Here is a 24,081-nt window from a genome sequence, read left to right as displayed (position 1 = left end):
GTTGAGTTGGCCAGAAGAGGGCAAGGTGGCATAGTTGAACTAGCATGGGATCTGGAGCTGGAAAGATCTTCCCAGTGACTGGCAGTCACCTTGGGCCATCCCCAAACTCCCCAAGCCCTAGTTTCTTTCTTAGGGAAATGGGGTGGAAGACATCACTTCACAACTCACCAGGTTGTTGTGAAAAACACAGTGAGATGACATAAGGAAAGCAGCACACGACCTGCTCCATAATGAGCTCCGGTACATTGTTCTTCCTTTCCTCAATCCCTCCTTCCCTTCCTTACTGGCCAGGTAGGTAAAACCACGGATCGGAATACTAGAATTCCAGGGTTATAGTCAAAGATTAAGTGGTTCTAAATAATCTAGAACCAGAAATAACATTTGACCCAGCGATACTATTACTGGGTATATACCCAAAGGGGATGCTTTTTAAAAATACACACTCCTGGACCTTACTCTGTGGTTCTGGGACAGGGTCCAGGAATCTGTATGCTTTGTTTCAAGTTTCTAATGTGCAGCCACAATTGGGAGCCTTTGACCTAGTCCAACTTCTGACCCAAAGCAGGAATCCTGGTTATGTAGCCTTTGCTGGAGTACATCAGGGATGGGCAGCCCGCTGCATTTTGAAGCTGTTTCTTGCTGGACAGCTGCTCTAATAGAGACCTCTCCCTTATAGACTGTGCCCCATTCTGCTTCTCTGATAACACCCAGCCTTTAGCTCGGGTTCTGCCTTCTAGAGACACACGAATTAACCTACACCATCTTCCACATAGTCATTTTTCAGACACTTGATGTTACTAGTACTATATCCCTTCAAAGGTTTTTCTTTTCCAGGCTAAACATTCCTGTTCTTATAAACTAGAATTTGCTAACTGGCGCCTGCGGGCTACATCCGGTCCACAGATGTGTTTTGTTTGGCCTGTGGTGTTTGAAAAATATTGAATAAGTTGCCAACATTTATTAAAAATCAGGGCATTTCACTGAAACGTCTGGAGCTCTGGCATCTCTTGAAAACTCAAAAGGTCTGGAGCCACAATTTTAGCTTTGGACAGGACATAAATTCTCCAGATTGTTGTAGCCTTAACCACTCTATACTCTTGTCTAGCCCCCTACCTGAATCATTATGTCACATGTTTTTAGAGCCTTCGTTATTCCCATTATCTTTTCTTAGCTGTGATCCAAAGTGTCAGTGGTCTCATCTTTAAAGAAAATTTTTCTTTTTATGTTTATAAAAATGATAGTTAACAATAATAATAAACATAATATTATAGAAAATTTGGAAATTACAAAAAAAAGACAGAAAGTGTATCTGCCAATAACCCTGCTTAGCATTTTTATAAATTTTCTTCTAGTCTTTGTTTTTCTGTGCATATTTATATGCTATGAAGCTGAGATCAAACTGTATGTAGTTTCATAGACTGCTTTTTTCCACATTTTCCTCATCTCATTAAACTTCCTCAAAAGGTCAATTTTAATAAGTAAAATATTCTGTTTTATGTATCATAATTTTTTTTTATTGTGGCAAAATACACCTAACATGATATTTACCATTTTAACCATTTTAAAAGGTACATTCACAGTGTTGTGCAGCCATTATTACTAATTCCAGAACATTTTCACCACCCCAAAAGAAACTCTGTATCCATGAAGCAGTCACTTCCCGTTCCCTCCCGCTCCTGATCCCTGGTAACTGCTAATAGGCTTTCTGTTTCTATGTGTGGCTATTTCATATAAATGGAATCATACAGCCTGTGGCCTTTTGTGTCTGGCTTCTTGCACTTAGCATAATGTTTCCAAGGTTCATCCATGTTGTAGCATCTATCATTATACGCTGTTCCTTTTCATGGCTGAGTAATATTTTACTCTATGGCTGTACCACATTTCGTTTATCCATTCATCAGTTGATGCCAGTTGGTGGACACTTGGGTTATTTCTACCTTTTGACTATTGTGAATAGTACTGCTGTGGACATTTATGTACATGTTTTTGCTTCAACACGTATTTTCAGTTCTTTGGGATATACACATAGCAGTGGAATTTCTGAATTATGTGGTAATTCCATGTGTAACTTATTGAGGAACTACCAAGCTAAATAGCTAAATAAAATTCCACAGCAGCTGCACTATTATATGTTCCGATTTCTTCACATTCTTACCAACACTGTTTTCTGGGTTTCATTTGTTTGTTTTGTTTTAGCCATCTAGTGTGTGTGAAATGGTATCTCACACACACCAGAAATTGTGAAATAATAGTTCTTAGAGATTTGTATTCTCTAAAGACTGATGTTAAGCATCTTTTCATGTGCTTTTTGGCCATTCGTATATCTTTTTTGGTTTATATATTATAACTTGCTCAATAATTTCCCTAGCTTTGACATTGGTTCCCTTTTAATTTTTCCTGTCATAAATACTGTTGCTATGAACATCTTTATACAAAAATTGTCAGTATATCTCATTACTTCTATAGGACGGCCTCCCTGAAGAGGGACTATGGGGTCAAAGGAGTGCGATTTGAAAGGTATTGAGATGAAGAATCAGATTCAGTGCTGCATGTATGTTGAAGTTGCCTGAGTCACCTGGAGAGCCTTTGCAAGCGCTTATGCTGGGATTTGCATCCCTAACACTACCTCAGGCTTACTGGGGTGGGACCTAGTTTCCCAGGGGATTTTGATATGCAATCCAGCCAAAAAACATCAGCCAAATTTCTTCTGCGTCCATTTAGGTCTTAAAAAAAAAAAAAAAAAAAAAAAAGGGCCAGGCGTGATGGCTCACACCTGTAAACCCAGCACTTTAGGAGGCTAAGGCGGGTGGATCACTTGAGCCCAGGAGTTCAAGACCAGCCTGGCCAACATGGTGAGACCCCCTCTCTACAAAATTTTTTTTTAAAATTAGCTGGGTGTGGTGGTGCACACCTGTAGTCCCAGCTACTTGGGAGGCTGATGGGGGAGGCTCACCTGACCCCAGGGAGGTCGAGGTTGCAGTGAACTGTGATTATGCCACTGCACTCCAGCCTGGGGGACAGAGCAAGACCCTGTCTTAAAACAAACAAAAACAAAAAGGAGGCCTGTAAGATCTGCACGAAATTGTCCACTACTCTGACCAGTTCTGAGCAGCTTGGTCCTGCTACTTCCCCTGCTGTGTGCATCATGCTTGGTCGTCTAGCTGTTCTGGTAGAGTGAGATTATAGTCACCTAGACCACCCCTTATTGTTTTGTTTTGTTTTTTTCCATCTGAAATCTCATCTCTTCCCTTATTGTTCTTGGAGGAGTCGATCATTTTGGACCTATCTTTTCTGGTAAGAAAACAGAGGTTTCTGTCCACTCTGTGACTTGCCCTCCGTTATATAACACCTACTGATCAAGGGTAGACCAGGACTCCTGGCACATCAGTTAATTTCTTTCCACTCCCCTCAGTGGCCTTGTTTCATCATTTTTGACTGGTCACAATTCAAGAAGCAAAAAGTTGCTGCACAGTGCCAAATGTACCAAGTGCTTTAAAAGTGAGAGCAAGCCTCTGCGTGCCTGGGCAGGCCGCTGCTGTCACAGGCCACCTGCCTTTCACCAAGTCCACTTCTATCCCTGGGTGGAGGAGGGGCAGCTAAAAGTTCTCCTTTGTCAGGACAGTCAACCATGGTCTCAAAAGAACTATGATTGTATTGTGCATTTTAAACCCTTGGAATGTTACACGGTGATGAGGTAACAGTGGCTATGAATGTTCTTACAAGTGGGAGCTGAACATTGGGTACACAAGGACACAAAGATGGGAATAGTAAACACTGTGAATCCCAAAAGGGGGCAGGGTGGGAGGAGGGCAAGAGATGAAAAACTACCTATGGGGCACTATGTTCACTACTTGGGCGACGGGATCATTAGAAACCCAAACCTTAGCATCACACAATATACCTGTGTAACAAACCTGCACATGTATCCCCTGCATCTAAAATAAAAATACAAAACACAAAAACAAAATATAAACACAACAGCTCTGAGTTTTGACCTAAGGTGTGCAGTGCAGATTCCAAAATCTAGATTTAACATGCAACAACACTAACAGGGTCTCCACATCATTCAGAGCCAACGTCAGGGGGATTGTTGGTGAGGAGAGGGGGGTGTGGATACCAAGAAAGGAACCAACCTCAGTTATGTCAGTTGGGCCACAGGAGGCCAAAGGACCCTATCTCCCTGATGCCTTGTCTCAGACCTCAGTTGCCTTTGTGGTTGCCTAGTGCCACGGAGGCAACGGCATTCAAAATTCTGCTAAATAAAAACACACAGCAAATTAGGTTTTATTTAAACTCAGTAATCCCAGCACTTTGGGAGGCCGAGGCGGGAGGATCACGAGGTCAGGAGATCGAGACCACGGTGAAACCCCGTCTCTACTAAAAATACAAAAAATTAGCCGGGCGTGGTGGCGGGCGCCTGTAGTCCCAGCTACTCGGAGAGGCTGAGGCAGGAGAATGGCGTGAACCCGGGAGGCGGAGCTTGCAGTGAGCCAAGATTGCACCACTGCACTCCAGCCTGGGCGACAGAGCAAGACTCTGTCTCAAAAAAAAAAAAAAAAAAAAACAAACTCAGTAACTCACTCTCCTTGTTAAAAACTCAGTAACTCACTCCCTTATTTTCTGTAATATGGCTGTCAAGATTATGTCTTCGCACGTGCCCTTCACATGAACATTCTGGGAGTGCATCTTGTTTTCCTAATGTTTAAAAAACATGCTGCAAGCTAATTTTAAACTGGGATGGGTAGTGAAAAAGAGAGAATTATAGACTTCTCTGTGGCACCACCTCTCAGTTAAAAATTACACATGCCTTTTTAATCTCTAGTCTTTGAGATTAAAAACACATTAATTTACTCATGCCTAATTCATTTTAAGAACTTTCCCATAGAACTACTTATATTCAGTCTCAAGGCATAATATATATCAGGACATACACTAAGCTTTCAAATCATATTTAACAAATGATAAAATTTAAAACTTGTTATTAAATGTTTTCATTTAAATGGATTTGGAGAAGTTGCAAACATACTATTGCAACATAGAGTGAAAGACCAACACCGTAGTGACAGTCGATGTCAACATTTTAACAAAGTTTTTGATTATCAAAAGAACTGAGGTCTTTTTGGTTGCTAAATTCCAGTCACTTCATTATTGCCTTCTTTCATGTTATTCATATTATTTTCCAGATGGGCAGGAGCAGCTTAAATGACTACTGTTGTTTGAAGGGCACAGCAAGCGTTGTATGTGTTTTGGCAGGGGGTAGCATAGGGCATGAGAAGGACAGGGAAGGAAGAGATTTGGAGGTATTTTCAAGCTCGTGCTGTCTGGAAGTAGTGCATTTTAAATTAGTGTGATGTTCTGCGGCAGCCACGCTTGGGAATTTTTTATATCTTTAAGCAGAGGCTGGGGGGTGGTGGTGGTGGGAGGAGTATGAGAAGAGGGTGTTTAGAAATGCTGTAACTCAGGTCATTCTTCTGAACATATACATGTCTAAAGTCAGTGCTGTGCCCTGCCTCATTTGTCATTCCAAAATACATTTTTTTCCTCCCTCCATCTAAACCATGTTCAGGCCTTGTTCAAGTCCTGCCTCCTCCAGAGACACCACTCTGGCTTCTTAGCCTTTCATGCTTCCCCTTTTCTGAATCAAGAAGGCTCCTAGAATATTATGGCTAAAGGGACCTCCAGATTACCTGTCATTGTGCAGAAGGACAACTTGGCATCCATTTGCATGAGGTCTGTAGAACATGGTTCAGTACTGTCTTACACAGTTTAAGTGTTTTGTGTGGGTTAGGCTTATTTCCCCAGCTATATTTGGCAGTCTTTTAGGAAAGGACTATGTCACACATTTGTTTTGTATATTTCATAAAAATAGCATATTGTAGGTACTCAGAAAATGCTTTTGGCTCTGGTAGCACTTCTCTGCGCAATGTGGATAAGCACTGATAGAGGCTTGTTTGTTGTGGTACAAACTAGAAACAACCCAAATGCCCACTCAAAGGGGAATAATTGAATATGTTATGGTATATCCATACCATGGAATAGTATTATATATAGTTATTAAGAGAAATGATTTAATCCTGTAGCTATCGACCTGGGGGATGTCCTCAGTATGTCATTATTCTTGCAAATTGTAAGAGAGGGAAATAAGCCAGGCATGGTGGTATGCATCTGTAATCCAGACTACTTGGATTACAGATCCTTGGGTGGGAGGATCGCTTGAGCCCAAGAATTTGAGGCCACCCTGGACAACATAGCAAGACCCCCATCTCAAAAAAAGTGTGTGTGGGGGAAATAGTAAAATCCCATTTTGTGATAATAAATAACGATAATCTCATATATCTGTATCTGTATCTACCAACAAGAACACGGGCTGTTCACATTTTTGGTAGGAAAGGTTATTAAGTTTTTTCTTTATCTGTTTTTGTATTGTTGCAACAGGAAACCTACTAAGATTAAAATCCAGCAAACATAAGACAAAGATAAAATGCACAGGGGTTTTGATGCATTAGGTGTTTCCCATAGTACTTCCTATTTTTCAAACTTCATGTGATTAAAAAAGTAAGTTTTATCCCTGACTAAATTTCAGTGTGGAAATAAAGAAATAAAGATAGCATGTACTTGGCTTAGGTATACTTGTTTTGTTCTTTCAGCTCGTTACGTAAAGATACATTTTTTTTTCTTTCTCATGACATGAAGATAAGCTTTCTTCTTACCAAAACCTAAACTGTGAAGGCAGCACCCAAGCCAAAAGCCTCGAGGCTCTGGTTTCTGTGGTGGAGTGGGGAGAGAAGTAGGTTGCACAGATGTAGGATGCCAACTGACTTCAGAACTTCCGGTCTCAGAGCTAACCAGGCTCGGCAAGCCACTAGAGAGAAGGAGCATGCATAGGTGGAAGAGCAAAGAAAGCCAGTGCTGCAGAACTTCCGGTGCTCCTCCGCCGGTGTCGGGCTGGCGCTGCTCCCGAGCCCTGTGTCCTGTGGAAGAAGTTGGTGAGAATCTTTTTGAATGTAGGCAGCCACTTCTGAGGAGACTAGCCCTTGCTACATTAAAGGTGGAGATAGATTTACATTTTATTTTATTTTTATTTTTATTTTTCGAGATGGAGTCTTGCTCTGTCGCCCAGGCTGGAGTGCAGTAGCACAATCTCAGCTCACTGCAACCCCCACCGCAGGGGCTCAAGCGATTCACCTGCTTCAGCCTCCCGAGTAGCTGGGATTACAGGGCACGCCACCATGCCTGGCTAATTTTTTGTATTTTTAGTAGAGACGGGGTTTCACCATGTTGGCCAGACTGGTCTCAAACTCCTGGCCTCAGGTGATCCACCTGCCTCAGCCTCCAAAAGTGCTGGGATTACAGGCGTGAGCCACCATGCCCGGCCAAATTTACCTTTTAGATTCACATATTACCACCAGAAGAATGCTTCCTCTAACGTCTGAGTGGTACTCCATCCCCAGAGCCATTTGTGCAGACTATTATTGCAGTTTCCTAACTTGTTATGACGCTCCAGCCTTTTCCTCCAGGTCATCATACAATCCATTTTTAGAGTGATTGTTCTAAAGCACAAATCTTAGGTCACTCCCCTGCTCAAAAACCACCCACTGCTCCCCCAGTTCTACAGAAGAGAGCTCAAATTTCTTAGCTTGGTATTCAAGACCTTCCATGATAGGATCCCTGTCTACTGCTCAGCTTACCTCACTTCTCCCCTGCTCCAGCCAAATGAAACTGTTCCCTGTGTATGTTCAGGCTTCCTAGCTTCTGCTCACAGCCTTCTGAATATGAAGAAGGGACAGTCCCTTACCATTCCATCCGTCTCTACCTGTTTAAATCCTCCCCAGTCTTCAATATTCATTTCAGAGGCTGCATCTTTCAGGAGGCCAGGTACAATCTCTCTCCCTTCTCCATGCACTTCTCCTGCGGCGTGTGCCTTACATTCTGGCTGTGTGTATTTGTATACTTCCTGTTACACCTTGGTAACCTCATCAAGGGAGAGACTGACTCTGACATTCCAGTATCTGAATTTCTTTTTTCTTTCTTTCTTTTTTTTTTTTTTTTTGAGACAGGATTTCACTCTTTCGCCCAGACTGGAGTGCAATGGTGTGAGCATGGCTCACTGCAGCCTCAGTTTCCTGGGCTCAGTTGATTCTCCCACCTCAGCCTCCCGAGTAGCTGGGACTACAGGTGTGCGCCACCATGCCCAGCTAATTTTTGCATTTTTAGTGGAGATGCGGTTTCACCATGTTGTCTAGGCTGGTCTCGAACTCCTGGACTCAAGTGACAGCCTGCCTTGGTCTCCCAAAGTGTTGGGATTACAGGCATGAGCCACTGCGCCTGGCCTCCAGTGTCTGAATTTCTTATGCTCAGTAAATGTCTTATGCTTAATACATCTTTGTTGAATTGAATGTGGTTATCTGAAGTGTACCAGATTTAAGTTTTAGAAAACATATCTTTTATCCCCTGTTGGAGGGGGTAGTGTGTAAAGAAATAAAGGAGCTATGCACTGGGTTGGTGTCTGTGAAAGGAAATATGATATGACTGTTCTTTTTTTGGCAGAATTTCCCATTTTCCCATTTTATATTATCAAATGTTTTTCAGTCTCTTAGGCTCCTCTCTTTTCCTGCTGCCTTATCCTTTCCCTTTGACATCTGTCACTGGATGTCCTTGCCATGATTTTGGATGGGGAAATGAGAAGATGCTTCCTGGAAGACTACACTGAGGGGATTCTCTAATAGATTTTCATTCCGTGTGACTTTTTCTGGCTGGGGAGGGAGTGGGGGACCTTCCAGTCATCTCAGGCAGAAACTAATTCAGGTCCTAGTCAACCCACTGCCTTAAATTTTAGAATGGTTGCTATAACAAGATGCCTTAGGAAAAAAAAAAAAATTGACAATGGCCAGAACAGCCAGGGCTAGGAAGGTGGCTCAGTTTTGCACATGTCCCTAGTCCCTCACCTGTGGAGAGGTGGTGAGAGTTTAACTACTCACTGTCTTTCCAAGAATGCACGTGGAATTCAAAGAAAAGAACAGTAGCAGGGAAGGAGAGGGTTTAAAGGAAAATTGTCATGGGCTTTGGAAAGACCTGATTGTGTAAAAATTGCTTGCTGGTGTTTGGAAAGAACCCAGGTGCTAACAGATTTTAGACAAACCCAATCTGGAGTTGCCTGAATCATGAATGATTTAATGTGACTGAGTTAATCCATATATCTTGTATACAGTAGTTCCAGCCTCCTCAAATGTAGCAAGCGATTGCCACCTTTCTGAGAGTACCTTTCATTTCTACATGCTGATTTTGTTGTTGTTTCTAAAGGACACTTGAATTGCTTTATTTAGCTTCCAATTTGTGAGATTCTCAAAAATTAAAATTACTCACGACCACAAGAAGATACTTCTGTAGTTATGGATCATTTTCTGCTATTTTTTATAAGGAATACTTTTTTATTGTTGTCTTTTTTATGATAAGTGATGCACATACCAGGTAGTAATAAAAAGTCATGTTTTCCAATGCACCCTAAAACTGAACTGCTGTCTCTGTTTGAACAGACAAATAAATTATACTGAATATACCTACAACCCTAAAAATCATCATCTGGCCATTTTTCTTTTTTCCCCACAAAGACCACTAAAGTGGTTTATATTGATTAACATTATTAAATCCACCTCTCATATTTGCAACTACATGAATTCAATATGCAATAAAATACAGTTATACAAAGAATGTAACCCAAGCCAAGATGAGAAATAAAACCTCTATACCAATATTTCAAAACAGGAAACTGTTGCAGAAGTATATATAGTTGTTCTTTTTGTTTCACCAAAATTACATGGATTTAAATATTCTGTATGAACTAACCTCCTGGATCCATTGTCCTTTTGCCCAAATTAGCTTTCTTTAAAAGTTAACTCCCCAACACAATTTAATTATCTTAGCTAAAGTTTAGGTTTGATCTCAAGCCATTTGAAACTAGACAGAGTGAAAAAATCTGTGGGTAGTTGGCAGCAGATCCTGATAGAAATATGGCACTTGGCAAAGGCTGTCTGCCTTGTTTTGATTTGCCTTTCTCTTTATGGATGTGGCCTATTTTTGAAATGTTATGATTTAAATTCAGCGATCAAGTGACAAGTCTGACAAAACAGAGCTTATATCCGCAGAGGTTCTGTGGGGGAAAAAATGGAAGTGTTCCAGAACTAAAGGAAGTAACCTCAGTTTCACCTGGAAACATTAGTGTTTTGGAGGCAAGGGATTTGGGCTATATATAAAGAGTGAAGGAAAGTGGCCAAGATGCTGGGCCAAAATTGCATCCAGGAATAGAGCAGACATCAAAGAACCGAAAACTGTATCTGTTGTTTTCACCGTATCCCTGTAAGTAGCACCTGGGGAGACTGTGATTAAAAAAAAGATGGGAAAGTTCTTTCCTGTGATGGCTTGGATTGTAGCAACAGCCTTCTAACTGGGCCTCTAACTCCAATCTCTCCTTCTCCAGTACTCAGTGTACACTTTGGCCAGATTAAATTCTTGGGAAAACTCTATTCCTTTCTCTTGCTCACGACCCCCATTCCTGTTTGTCCATAAGATTAGGTAAAGGCTGGGTACAGTGGCTCATGACTGTAATCCCAGCTCTTTGGGAGGCTAAGAATTGGTTGAGGCCAGGGGTTCAAGACCAGCCTGGGCAACATAGCGAGACCCTCTCTCCACAAAAAAATATTAAAAATCCACCAGGTGTAACAGTGGCCTGTGCCTGTAGTCTGAACTACTTGGGAGGCTGAGGTGGGAGCATCGCTTGAGCCCAAGAGTTTGAGGTGTAATGAGCTATATGATCGCACCAGAAAGATTAGGTTAAAGCTCCTTATGCTGATGTGATGCTCCCCCCACCCAGTTATTCATTTTTCTAACTTCATCTTCTATTATTTTCCAGCATGAAAGATTTACTCTCCAGTCCCCAGTCTCATCCTTCAAAATTCTGCTTAGTGCCTACCTTCTTCATCTTTATAACTCAGACCCATGCTGAGCCCCCTCAACTTTGAAAGACTGTAGCCCTTTGTTTTCTTTCTTTTGGTAAGATTATTTTATTGTTAGCCACTTTGTTGTAAGGAATTATATCTATATCTATCTATCTATATATATGCATTTGGCCACTATTTGTGTAAATATCTATGTATATATATAGAGAGAATGTGTCTCATATATGGCAGCTTTTTCCTTAGTGTATAATATTTCTCCATAGGAGGTATGTTGAAACTGAAGCTGAATTCTGATCATGAATTTTATATATATATTATATTACATGTGAGAGAAAGTACTGAGCTGCAAGAATCAGGAAAACTAAGTTCTAGTCTCAACTTTGTCACTAACAGGCAAATCGTTAGGCTTCGTCACAGCTCCAGACAGGGAATTCATTTCCTTTGTGTCTATCAGGAGATCACAAAAGAAAGGTGAAACTACATGTAACCTTAAGTAGCAAAATTACAATCTCAGGTCCCATCAAGCCGGCATGAATATATGCAGTTACTTTTTGATTAGTCAACAAGAAATGATGTATTAGCTCAGTGAGTTATTGGCTTTATAGATTAGACTTCTGAGTACAGAGGGAATGTGTGACAATTTCGAGGTTGCTGAGTGTAACAAAGGCCAAGTCATGCTCAGTTTAATTTTTGCTCCCGGGCCTGTAAAAGCTTCTCTCCCAATATGATGGGCCCCTCTGCTTTAGAGGTGGTGTTGAGTGGGTTATAATCCTAACTCAATTTATGTACTCTGTAGTATTTTAGGAAATCTTTCAAGATCTCTTATTTTTCCTTTTTTAGGATGCACAAAAATGTACTTGTCTATGAAGGTTTTTGAGCTTGTTAACTCAAGGTAAACAATCATCCCTATTTTAATTTCATGCACACCAGGCATGTGGCCCCATGCTGGGGGTGTTGCATGTGTTGTGTTATTTTTTATTATTTATTTATTTTTTTTTTGAGATGGAGTCCCTCTCTGTCGCCCAGGCTGGAGTGCAGTGGCGCAATCTCCACTCACTGCAAGCTCTGCCTCCCGGGTTCACGCCATTCTCCTGCCTCAGCCTCCTGAGTAGCTGGGACAACAGGCGCCCGCCACCACACCCGGCTAATTTTTTTTTTTTTTGTATTTTTAGTAGAGATGGGGTTTCACCATGTTAGCCAGGATGGTCTCGATCTCCTGATCTTGTGATCCGCCCGCCTTGGCCTCCCAAAGTGCTGGGATTACAGGTGTGAGCCACCGCGCCTGGCTGTTGTTATTTTTTAAACACATCTATAAAATGGCTATTGTAACCCCATCTTAGAGATGAGAAAACTGAAATGGAAATGGCTTGGATTTAATTGTAGGTCAGTCTGATACCATAGCATTAATCTTTCTACTATGGAAAAAACAGGAGGTCAATAAAAATTAACATTGCCTCCAGATTTCAATTTAACTGATACTGTTATTTCGTCACTTCCTTTGGCCCAACTTTTGTGTGGAACTGGTAACAAAGTTGAATTTTGTTTTACTTTGGGTTGGCCATTGGGTGAGGGTGTTAATTAGTGGTATTAAAGAGCAGAGAAACACCCAAAGAGAATCTCAGGAAAGGAAGGAGCAACAAAGGATTAAATGTTCCAAAAATTGGGTAATTGGGGTAGTCGGTCCTTGAGTAACTATTTCATAGTCAGTACCCATGTGTTATTTTCATTGGGAAAAGATTAGGTGATAAATTAATTTTCTCCATTTTCTAATTAGATGTAATTCTTTTTTCATAATGTTAAATATAGAGTTAACAAATACGCTACTTAGAGGGAGGGTATTACTATAACATGGAATTTTATGTTTTTTCTGTTTTTAATAATAATGGAAAATATTATATATATTTACTCTGCAGCATAGCGTGTAGGAGACATTTTCAGACATGCAGTCCTGCCTCGCTCCCTGATTTTTAAAAAAATGTATTTATAAGGACTCAGTATATTTTTGTATTGTTCTTATGGTACTTAAGAGGAACAGATTTTGATTTTATGATAATCATTATCTTTCTGGGATGGAGTGAACTTCTCAAGTAAAGGGTGATCTATATTCAGGAAGAATTCAATGAAATCCTTGCAGCAGATCACACAGCAGAACTCACATGAATTGAGTTAGCAGGTTTTGTTCATTAAATCTAGTGACTTGAACAAATTTTTATTATCCTTTCACAAAAGTGCAAGCACTGCCTCCTACAAAAAACAGTTGTTACCTAACGAAGTGTTTCAGCTTGTTCATATAAGTTGATGTCTTCATATGGCTAGATTATTGCTGTATCAGCTATCAGCTACTAATAACACACTCCCATCTTACTTTAATGACATATGTACTCAGAATGCTCAAGGAGGGACAGATGTTTAGGAATATCAATTTTTCCTTCTTGGCTATTGATTGATTCCCAACACCCATTTCTGATTGGAATGCAAAATGTTTTTCTTTTAGACTTGGAGTCTTTCTTTTTCTGATCGAATCAGAAAAACACAAGCAACACACCAGGATCTGGAATGAAATGCTGGAGCATCCCTGGATGCTGCTTGGGCTTATTACCATTGACTGTAGTTACCAATGCTCAACGACAGCCTCTGTCACTCTGCCTCTCTTCCAAAGCCAATTCATTAGTACAGAGCATGCAACTCTGACAAAGGGAAAGTGAAATACACTATACAGTGGTTTTAGCAAAAATCAAAATGGTGGTTTCATTAGGGGATTTTGCGGGATGTGGGAGGGCATTGATGACTTCATAGCCGGATGGAGTGGATACTCTAAACTAGCTTGGCTCTCTTTGTAGAACCCATGATGGGCTTCATTCTTAAATGGAGGGTGTGTCTGACGACATCAGTAGCATAGTTTTTTAGTGGAATTGACATAATAATTGAATTGGATTTTACAGATGATGAAAACGATCCCTTAGCACCTAGGTTTTAGATAGTTTTATTCTTATTTCTAAAACCTGGATCCTCAGGGATCAATAGGAAATTTTGTGTTTGGTGTTTTTTTGTTTGTTTGTTTTAGTATGTGCATGGTGTGCATGTTTACTTATGACTAAGAACTCTTTCAGAAGCTTGAGTTCTTTTATGTTTTTAATAAAGTGGATTTTTCAACTACCTTACTTCCTTAATTACACATCCTGAACCTTTGCTTTTACCTCCCAGGTAACAAATTGCCATCTTGCTCCCCCTAGTGGAATTTTGACTCTACTTCAAAGTTTGAGAATAACTATCTCTAGTACATATTTGATTTAGCATTTTATTTTTGGAAGTCTGGTATTTTCCCAGTTTGTTTTCAGGGTGAGAATAAAAACAGAATATTTTATTGGATGTGCCGATAGGGGATGTGGGTAGAGAAAGTGGCTTTCGGCTGATTAGATTTCAGTTCCAAGGGTTAGCAAGGTCAGCTACAAAATTTATAAGATCAAGGGGCCTTTCTGTTCCACATTTCTATCTTAGAGGGGTCAAGTGTCATCAGCTTGGCAGACAGTCACCTCTAGAAGGCAGCCGTCAACACTCCTGGAAAGGTAGTAGGGGGCTAGTTGTTGGTGATTTTGAAGGCAAGGACAGGTCCCATCTGAACAACAAATCCCACTTGTGCCTTTGGTAAATTTGGCCCAGGAAGTGTCCTTCTGTCTTCTGAATCTACCAGAGGCACTGCACCAATATCTGCAGCACTGACAATCATTTTGCAGCTGCTAAGTATGCTAAGAAAACTCTAGCAATTGAAGCTAAAAAGACTGCATACCTCTCTTAAGAATTTAAATTTCTTTAGGGGATGATGATCAATGATTTCATGGTATCTGAATCTCCTTTTTTCCTATCACTATTTGTTTTTCTCAATTTTGACCCTTGTTACAATTTTGTGTTTATTCAACTCTGGACCCTACTGTACACAAAGCACTCGTGTTATATATGCTAGTGCTAAAATGTGTGAAACTTTAAAAAGAAGTATCTGTACATGCCAAGGCTTGGGACTCTGCTCTTGTGCAGGTAGGACTTTGCTTCTAAGCCGTATTTAAGTTAAGGCAAAAGTTGCAAAAGTTATAATGGTTGCCAAATTAATGAACAACAGAATATGTGTCCTTGATACTTATGAGCAAGAATATTATAATTAGAATATTCTTTGCCTTAAACATCATATAATAGAGATAGTATTTAGATATATCTTTTCCCCAAAATTTTTTCTTAGGTTAAGTGTTTACCTGGGGAAAAATAAAACAGCAGGATCGCATTAAAATTCCAACAAAAAGGAGTGCCAAAGTGCTCTCTGGGAATGTTTTTGGGAGTGTGGAGAGAAAAAAAAGAAGAAGCTGTCATAATATTTAAAAAATAAATATTACTTGCTCAAGAATCATGGTAATGTACGTATTCCGTTCAGTAATTATATCCATACAAACACACAGCTTCAGCTGAAGCAAAGCACGTTATCTGTGAAGTTCTAGTTTGAAATCCCATGATGCTTAGATTCCTAATTGTGAAGGCGATGTCTCGGTAGCCACATGGCACAGCTGAGGCTAGAGATGTCCATATAGCAAGGCTTTGGGATGTGGAGAACAGCTGCTTTTTTATTCCACAGGAAGTAGAAGGGGTTTGCATGTGAATCAACATGTGTCTCTATGCATACATGCCTGAGTGTAGATAGGTATGCATATGTACCTAGGCGCATATGTATGCATACATGTGGCTTCAGTATTGGAAGAGTTATAATGATAGCTCAGCCTCTTCTTCCTGATGGCTCCTGGGGACTCTGTGCCTTGACAATTCTCTATAAAGTAGCTTTTAGCAGCGTTAGTCCCAGAGGCACCACTCCCTGCTGAGGGACTATGCTGGCACCCTTCTCTGGAAGCTTTTTTGGGGTGCCTTTCTTTTTTTTTGAGACGGAGTCTCGCTCTGTCGCCCAGGCTGGAGTACAGTGGCACAATCTCGGCTCACTGCAAGCTCTGCCTCCCGGGTTCACGCCATTCTCCTGCCTCAGCCTCCCAAGTAGCTGGGACTACAGGCAGCCGCCACCACGCCCGGCTAATTTTTTGTATTTTTTAGTAGAGACGGGGTTTCACCGTGTTAGCCAGGATGGTCTCGATCTCCTGACCTCGTGATTTGCCCGCCTCGGCCTCCCAAAGTGCTGGGATTACAGGTGTAAGCCACCGCACCCGGGGTGCTTCTCCTTGGTAACATTCCAGCCATAGCTTGGAATGCTTGCCTTTCTTCAGAAGTGTGAGGACTGAGTGAATGCAACAGAATGTACGTATTCCGTACACTCGCAATTGGGAGACTGTGCTCACCTCATTGTGTTACCTTAAAGTGACTAAACAGTGGTGCATTAACTACTGCATTGGGTTTGTTCCCCGGAATCTTAACTGTTCAGCTGTTGATTGACTACTCCTGATTTAACATGAAAATCTTGTCAGACACTGCCTCTACTTATCGTTCTCTGGTTGTGGAGGTTTGTTGTTTGTTTTCTTTTAAGGTCCAAAAAGGCAGAAATGCACACACGAGCATTTGGCCATGAGCACAGCAGATGGAGAATTATGGAGCAGATAAACAAGATTCAATATTTTTTTTTTGTTGAAACCCTGAATTTGTGTCTGGCTCTGTGTCTTGTGTGAAATGTGGTCCTTGCCATGGGGCAGACGTAACCCGAATGGAGACTTGGTTAGCAGGTAGTTAGCAGGAGTGTGGAAGGATCTGCTTGTCTTTAGGCAGAGCAAGTAGCTAAGACTGAACTAGCAGTAAACTTGTATTCTTTTCAAGACTTCTTTCCTGCTACTTCATTGTTGGCAATTTCAGAAACTATCCATACACCTTGTCAACAAGCAGAATTGAGAGGGTGTTTTGGAGAAAGAAAAAGAGATTTATGTATTCATTTGCTGGGAATTTTTATGGCAGAGGAGAAACCCAGGGACAAATTCCTGGCATATTGAAATATCCATTCTGCACTCTGACATTTTTACATAGTGTTTCCTCAAGGAATCTTACTCTGTCTTACTGATAGTACTTATATTGGTCCCCCAAACTAGCAATAAACAGCAACATAACCTGTAAGAAAGCCAACAGGAGGATAAAAAGAGAAAAGAGTGTTTATAGGGAAAATGACAACTCACATTCCCAACAGCAGATCACAGGGCGAGGTCAAGGTATGTGACGCTAGTGATTTCATCTGAGGTCAGTGTTTGCCACCATTTCCTAAGAATTGATGGGTATTTGTTAAAATCTAGATTTGCAGGTCCCCACCTTGGATGTATTAAATCCTTAGGAAAGGGATCTGGGACTATTTTTTTAATAGGCATCTCTGGTGATTCTTATGGTCACACACATTGGGGAAACTGCTGTCATCTAATTGACTACTGGACTAAGGTATTTCTAGAAGTTTGGGTGAATGTGTGTGTGTGTGCGCGTGCACGCCATGTGTGTGTGCATGTGTGTGTGCATAATTACCAACGATTTTAAGGTTAAAATTATCAACTACTCCATCTTGTCATCGTGAAACATTTCTTAATGAAAACATCTATGTAGGGTTGTCTGATTACAGGAGATTTTCTCACGTACTACCTCATTTGATCCTAATAACAATCCCATGAGGAGGTTGGGCAGCGATGATCATGCTCACCCCCAAGTTGCACGTAGAAATGGGTTTTGCGTGTGGCTGGCAAGTGTGAGACTGGCTTTGAATGGGATTTTTTGCCATGCAGGCAAGCCCAACATCAACCCTAAAGCCTGCCACTGTTCCTCTTTTACCCCACACTCTGGTCACTAACATATCAGGTTCTTTGCACATCCACACCTTTGCACACCTGTACCTCCTCTGTCTTCCTTCCCTGTCAGCAAATCATATTTATTCATTAAGGTGCCTTCCTTAAGCTTTTTTGGATACACCCTTGTCTTCACCCAGCCTCCTACCCAAGTGGAGCTAGCTGTTCTTTTGGTTGTGTTTCCATCACACTATATAGATCCTTCTACTGCATGCTGGGATCTTGTTTAATGTAGATGAGTTCAATAATAAGAGCTTGGTAACACCCCCTCTTCTTCCCTAACCTGCCATCATGCCACTTACTTTTAATAAGCAGTAGATGTAATCATGTTTAAGACAGTACTTGTTGGCTAAACCTATGGGAGGCATTTGGGAATGATTTCAAGGGTTTTCCAAATATCGTCACAAAAGTGTTCTGGTGGCCAGAAACATGGCCATTAGCATCCTCTAGGAATGGAATTATTTGAGGATAACAAGAAACATTGTCTAACAAGAAGTAGAGAAATCATAGGGAACTGTCTTAGTTTGCTGAGGCTGCCATAACAAAATACTATGGACTGGATGGCTTAAACAACAGAAATTTTTGTTCTCCCAATTCTGGAGGCTGGAAGTCCAAAATCAGGGTTAGTTCTGGTGAGGCCTCTCTTCCTGGCTTACAAACGGCCACCTTTTCACTCTGTCTTCACATGGCCTTTCCTCCTGTGTGAGAGAGAAGAAAGAGAGAGAGGGAGAGGAAGAGGGAGAGAGAGAGAGAGAGAGAGAATGAGAACGTGAGCTCTGGTGTCTCTTCCTCTTCTTATAAGGACACCGGTCCTATTGGATCAGGGCCACACCCTTATGACCTCATTTAATCTGAATTATCTCCTTAAAGGCCCTATCTCCAAATAGAGTCGCTTTGGGGGTTAGGGCTTGCAACATATCAATTTTGGTGGGGATACGATTCAATTCATAACAGGGATTGTATACACAAAACCACAGATTTAGTAGTTTCCTTGTCAGGGATTTAAGGGCCTATCAAAGTTTCAATGATGGGTGGTGTTCATGGTACATTCACTTTAGTTCATAGTTCAGGTTAGAGACTATCTGGCCTGGCTTTCAGATTGTATAATAGTTATTTCTTTATGTAAATATCTCCCCCACTGGACTTCTCGTAAGGGTTGGTCTGAGTCTTATTCATCTTTGTCTGCCATCTGATAATGGTTGAATAAACTTTTAAGGAACAAATCTTCTCACCATCTGCATCTGTATGTGATCAGATGTATTAATTTTAGTTCTGATTCCCATTCTCTTGTGTTTGCAGCCACCATTGGTTCAGGCAATCTTCAGCGGTGATCCAGAGGAGATCCGGATGCTCATCCATAAAACAGAAGATGTGAATACTCTGGTAAGAGATGCTGTGGTTTTGCCACTCAGGCCCTGTTAGCCTGGAGCAGGAAAGGGCTCTTAATCTTTTATATACCATGGACTCTTGATATCTGGTGAAAGCTCCAGACTGTTTCTCAGGACACTGTTCTTAAACCGTATATAAGAAATAAAATATCTAGGGTTACAATGGAAATCAGTTATTGAAATACAGTTACCCAAATATTAAAAATCTACTTTGTGATATGGTAATATATGTGCTTTTAAAAAATAACACATTTAGGCTGGGTGCAGTGGTTCATGCCTATAATCCCAGAATTTTGGGAGGCTGAGTTGGGCAGATCACTTGAGCCCAGGAGTTTGAGACCAGCCTGGGCAACATGGTAAAACCTTGTCTCTAAAAAAAAAAAAAAAAGAAAAAGAAAAATTAGCTGGGCGTAGTGATGGAGGCACAGGTGGGAGGATTGCCTGCGCCCAGGAGTTCGAGGCTGCAGTGAACTTTGATCATGCCACTGTACTCTAGCCTGGGTGACAGAGTAAGACCCTACCTCAAAAAAAAAAAAAAATCTGGTTAAATAACCAGATACAGCAGAAGATCTAAGAATGAGCATAATTTAAAAATGTGATGAGCATAATCAGTATTTTGAGTTGTCTGCAACAATGCTAATGCTATATGAACATACCTGTGATTTCTGCTGGTGACAACATTACAGTTACTGATGTTGCTACTGTGGTTTATGGTCTACATTCATAGTGGAAGGAAATGCTAAATTCCAATTAGAAGTCAGTGATAATAGAGATGCAATTTTTTTTCCAAGGTGATGAACCCCTAGAACCCATGCCCTGCAGTGGTGGTTGGCAACCTATGGTACATCATACATTTTTTTCTGCAGGTCTCCTGCTAAGAATGGTTTTTATTTTTTAAGTGTTGAGAAAAAAATCAAGAGAAGAATAATATTTTATGACACATGAAAATGACATGAAATTCAAATTTGGTGTTCATAAATACAGTTTTGTTGGAACACAGCCATACTCATTCATTTATGTATTATCTGTGGCTACTTTTGCACTGCAGCAGCAGAATTGGGTAGTTGTGAAACAGACTATATGTGGCTCACAAAGCCAAAGATATTTACTATCTGGTTTTTTAGGGAAAGTTTGCTGACCCTTGCCCTAAAAAGTTCATGACTCTGGGTCTGGGATCAGTGGGTGAACTAGGCATCCTGTGTGCCCTCTGAAGTCACAGGCAGTAGATATGTGCACTATATACATATTTTGTGTGAAATGAATCAAACTATTTCGTCAAGTTCTTAAAAAGGTATCTGACTCCCAAAAGATTAAGAATCACTGTATCTGGAAGGACCTGACACAAACAAACAAACCTTCAATAAAGAAAGGTAAAAAGAGTTAGTCAATGATTTACCCTTTTAGTAGTTTCCTAGACTTGAGTTGAACAAGCAATTACATACAGTACATGCTACTAAGTCTCTTAATGTAATTCAGTTGTGAAACACTGAAGTCCACCAGGGAGAGGAGTTCTCTTTAAAGTCTCTAGTGTTAAGTAGAAACAGAAGTAGTCAACTACATCCTCAGTGTAAGAGGAGCTTTGCCACAGGGAGGTGGATTACGTCTGTCTGGTCGGCTGAATGCTTTATTCAGAAGGCGAGTCATTTGGTGTAGCCATTGTTCCATGGCAGTGCAGGTTGGTACGGCTTTTGCAAAAGCTTTTGGCAGCTTCTCCCCAGCTGGCACTGAGCACAACAGGACAATGGTTTGTGACATTTTTGTAAGGTAAGCACAGATGAGGCCAGGGACAGGCTACTCGAAAAGACAGTTGGGCATTTGTTCAGGGCCTGCGGGTTGTGACCTGTACTTCTGAGCCAAGGCCAGGCCAGCAAGCTCCCTTTCCAGTGTTCTGACAGCACGGGAATCCACCCAGCCTGTTTTGTGGCTGTGGCCCAAGCCCAGGGAAGCCCAAGGCATGGTTACTATATTTTCCTAATGATCATGAGCAAATGGAACTTTTGTTCTGTCATACATACCAAAAAAGATTGTACTGGCCCCTGAATGGCCTTCATTTCTTTCTGGGAAAGTGACAAACAGTTGCTGGCTGGTAAAGGTTAGGGGAGCTTAACTTCAGTTGTAACTTATCACTGAATTAGATAGGTTAACTACTGTTACACACAGACCCCTAAATGTATGATGGATGTATGATGTATGAAGTTTAGGTCTCTTTATGAACATATTAGAGGGGTGGTCCTTTTCCAAACAGGATCCCAGGTAGCAACATGTGGCCTCTAAGATCACCATAGGGGTAGTGTGCAGTCCTGCTACCCCAAAGGGAAAAAGAGCATGGAGGAAAAGCATGGAAGGATTTTTTTATTTTTTTTTATTTTTTTTATTGAGACGGAGTCTCGCTCAGCTGCGCAGGCTGGAGTGCAGTGGCGTGATCTCAGCTCACCGCAACCACCATCTCCTGGGTCAAGCGATTCTTCCATCTCAGCCTCCCAAGTAGCTGGGATTACAGGCACCCACCATCATGCCCAGCTAATTTTTGTATCTTAGTAGAGACAGGGTTTCACCATGTTGGCCAGGCTGATCTTGAACTCTTTACCTCAGGTGATCTGCCTGCCTCGGCGTCCCAAAGTGCTGAGATTACAGGCGTGAGCTACCGCACCCGGCCAGCATGGAAGGATTTTTACGGGTCAGCTTGGAATTGGCATACATCACTTCTGCTTATATTCCACGGACCAGAATTTAGCCACGGCCATACCTAGCTACAAGGGAGGGTGAGGAATTAGTGTATCTGTGTGCCCCCAAAGAGAGAGCATGGATTTTAGTGAGTAGTTAGCAATCTTGGCCACACCAATTTTTGGTCTTAGAGAATTCTAGTGATGCCACTTATTTGTCTGGGAGATGTCTTATTCATCCACAGTTACGTACTGAGTTGAGACTGTGTGCTCAGTGCTAGGGACACAGCAGTGAGATGACACCCTTTCCATGATAGAGCTTACAACATAGCAGAGAAGTCAACAAATGAGAAATCACACTGTGATTCATTTTTGAAAGAAAAAATCCGGGATGCTATGTAGGCAGAAGGTTAATCATGAGGACCTAATAAAGTGATGTGTAACCCGAGGCTTGAGAGATACATAGGAATTTGCTTTGCCTTTGTGGGCTGTTGCGTGTGTGGCAGCAGATAAGTGGGGGATGGAGGGAGGGAGAGAAATGAACACAAGAGTGGTTGAATGAATGAATGAATGAATGGATAAAGAACACAAGGGAGGCCTGAGTTCTTAGGTTGATGTTATCACTTTTCGGGGTCTGTAGGCCCTTTTGTTCCACTCACCCCTCTTTAGACTCTCCCTTTAACTCCCCCTTTCCCCTCCTTCAGGTGTGTACAAAGATCATTTGACCCCTCACTCTTATCCACCATGTCCTCTTGTCATGGTTTTTTTTTTGCCAGTGCCCTTGGGGATGAGTCATATTGAGTATTTTTGCTGGGGGTGGATTAGGTAGTTTAGGAGAAGTGGTTGTTAAGAAAGGGCATAGACAGATGGAGGACACATAAGGATTGGAGAGCTAAGCCTGGAGGTGCATTTCAAAAGGGAAAAGGGGCTGATAACCATGCATTTAAATGTCAAGGAAGGAAAATAAATAGTGCAGGAGCCATTACTCACTAACTTGGAAGACCATATTTGTCTTCTTACCCCTTGCTTTTCTTTCTTTCCCCTCATTTATTCACTTAATTATTCTTTTCTGTCCTAGGTTCTGAGTTTTTCACCTTCCCCTGCCCTCACCTCTCCATGCTTTTTGATGGGTCACATGTTCTCTGGTGTAAATCGCCCATTCATTAGCTGATCCTGATATAGAAAGCCATCTCATTCAGCTTGGCCTCTGTGTTTTTCCAGACTTTATTTCCCCCAATGGTATTTATAAACCCTGTGCCCCAACTAACCATATGACTTGACTCATTGACATTTATTCTATTCTCTCACCCTTTTCTCACTTCTCCACCCTTCCAATTCCATTTGTCCTTCCATACCTACTACTTCCTCCATTAAGTTGTCCTACCTCTCACTTCCTTTCTGCTGTCTTCTCTACCACCTTCTCAACCCAGCCAAAGAAACCTACTTCTACCCTCAACTCCCACAGCTCTTTGTACTGCATTAATCACTGTTGACTGTTGCTTAAAACTGTAGCTGACCCTTGAACAACACAGCTTTGAACTTGGCAGGTCACTTATATGCAGATTTTTTTCCAACCAAAGGCAGGTTGAAAATACAACATTCATGGGATCTGAAACCTGCATACAGGGAGGGCTGACTTTTCATATATTTGGGATCTCCAGGCCCAACTCAGGGACTTGAATATGTGCAGATTGTAGTGTATGCGGGGGTCCTGGAACCAATCTCCCACATATACTGAGGGAAAACTCTATATGCTTGATGACATGGTCACTATCTTACTCACTCTCATCTGCTTAATCACCTAGTCCAGTCCTTGCAGCACATTTGACTGAATGACTCAACCCTACTTTATTGCTTATGCTAAGCCAGTTTTTGGTAGCTTATAGTTCATTTCTCCCAATGAGGATAAATTGTTGAATAGAAGAAGCATCCAGCTTAGTTAGTTTCCCTCAGGTATCATTTGTAACACTGGAAATTCTCCTTGTAAGATTGAAAATCTGTAGATTGAATTGAGGAGCTACTGAAGGGTCAGGAGGGGCACACTGAGTCTTTTTATGGTTTCTATGGTTAGTGGCATACCAGGGCCTGGAAATATGGAATGATCATTGTACACTCTGAGAAATTTATTTAAATCGACCCAGATTTGGTAGATAGCTAGAAAGATTTTAGAAGCCTCCGCCTGACTAACCAAACTGAGTTCAAGATGGAGAATAGCATCTGATTTCAAAATTTGGAAGGCAGAGATTTTATAAACCAAAATTTGAATTCAATAAAAGCATTTTGATGA

The 24,081-nt window shown here is 41.3% G+C and overlaps 1 protein-coding gene across 3 annotated transcripts in view; it reads left to right on the top strand.

Moving 5' to 3' along the window:
- The window catches only part of ANKRD44 (ankyrin repeat domain 44), a 330,782-nt gene that overhangs the window by 104,675 nt on the left and 202,026 nt on the right, over positions 1 to 24,081 (top strand). For all 3 annotated transcript variants that reach the window (XM_030802956.1, XM_030802955.1, XM_003253880.4), the window contains exon 2: positions 19,043 to 19,126. In XM_030802956.1, the coding sequence (XP_030658816.1) occupies positions 19,043 to 19,126 (84 nt within the window). The remainder of the gene's footprint in view (positions 1 to 19,042; positions 19,127 to 24,081) is intronic.

The sequence above is a fragment of the Nomascus leucogenys genome, chromosome 22a, assembly GCF_006542625.1.
Source record: "Nomascus leucogenys isolate Asia chromosome 22a, Asia_NLE_v1, whole genome shotgun sequence".
Classification (NCBI taxonomy): Eukaryota; Metazoa; Chordata; class Mammalia; order Primates; family Hylobatidae; genus Nomascus; species Nomascus leucogenys.
The sequence above is the reverse complement of the archived record's forward strand: the minus strand, read 5'-3'. Positions and strand labels throughout refer to the sequence as shown.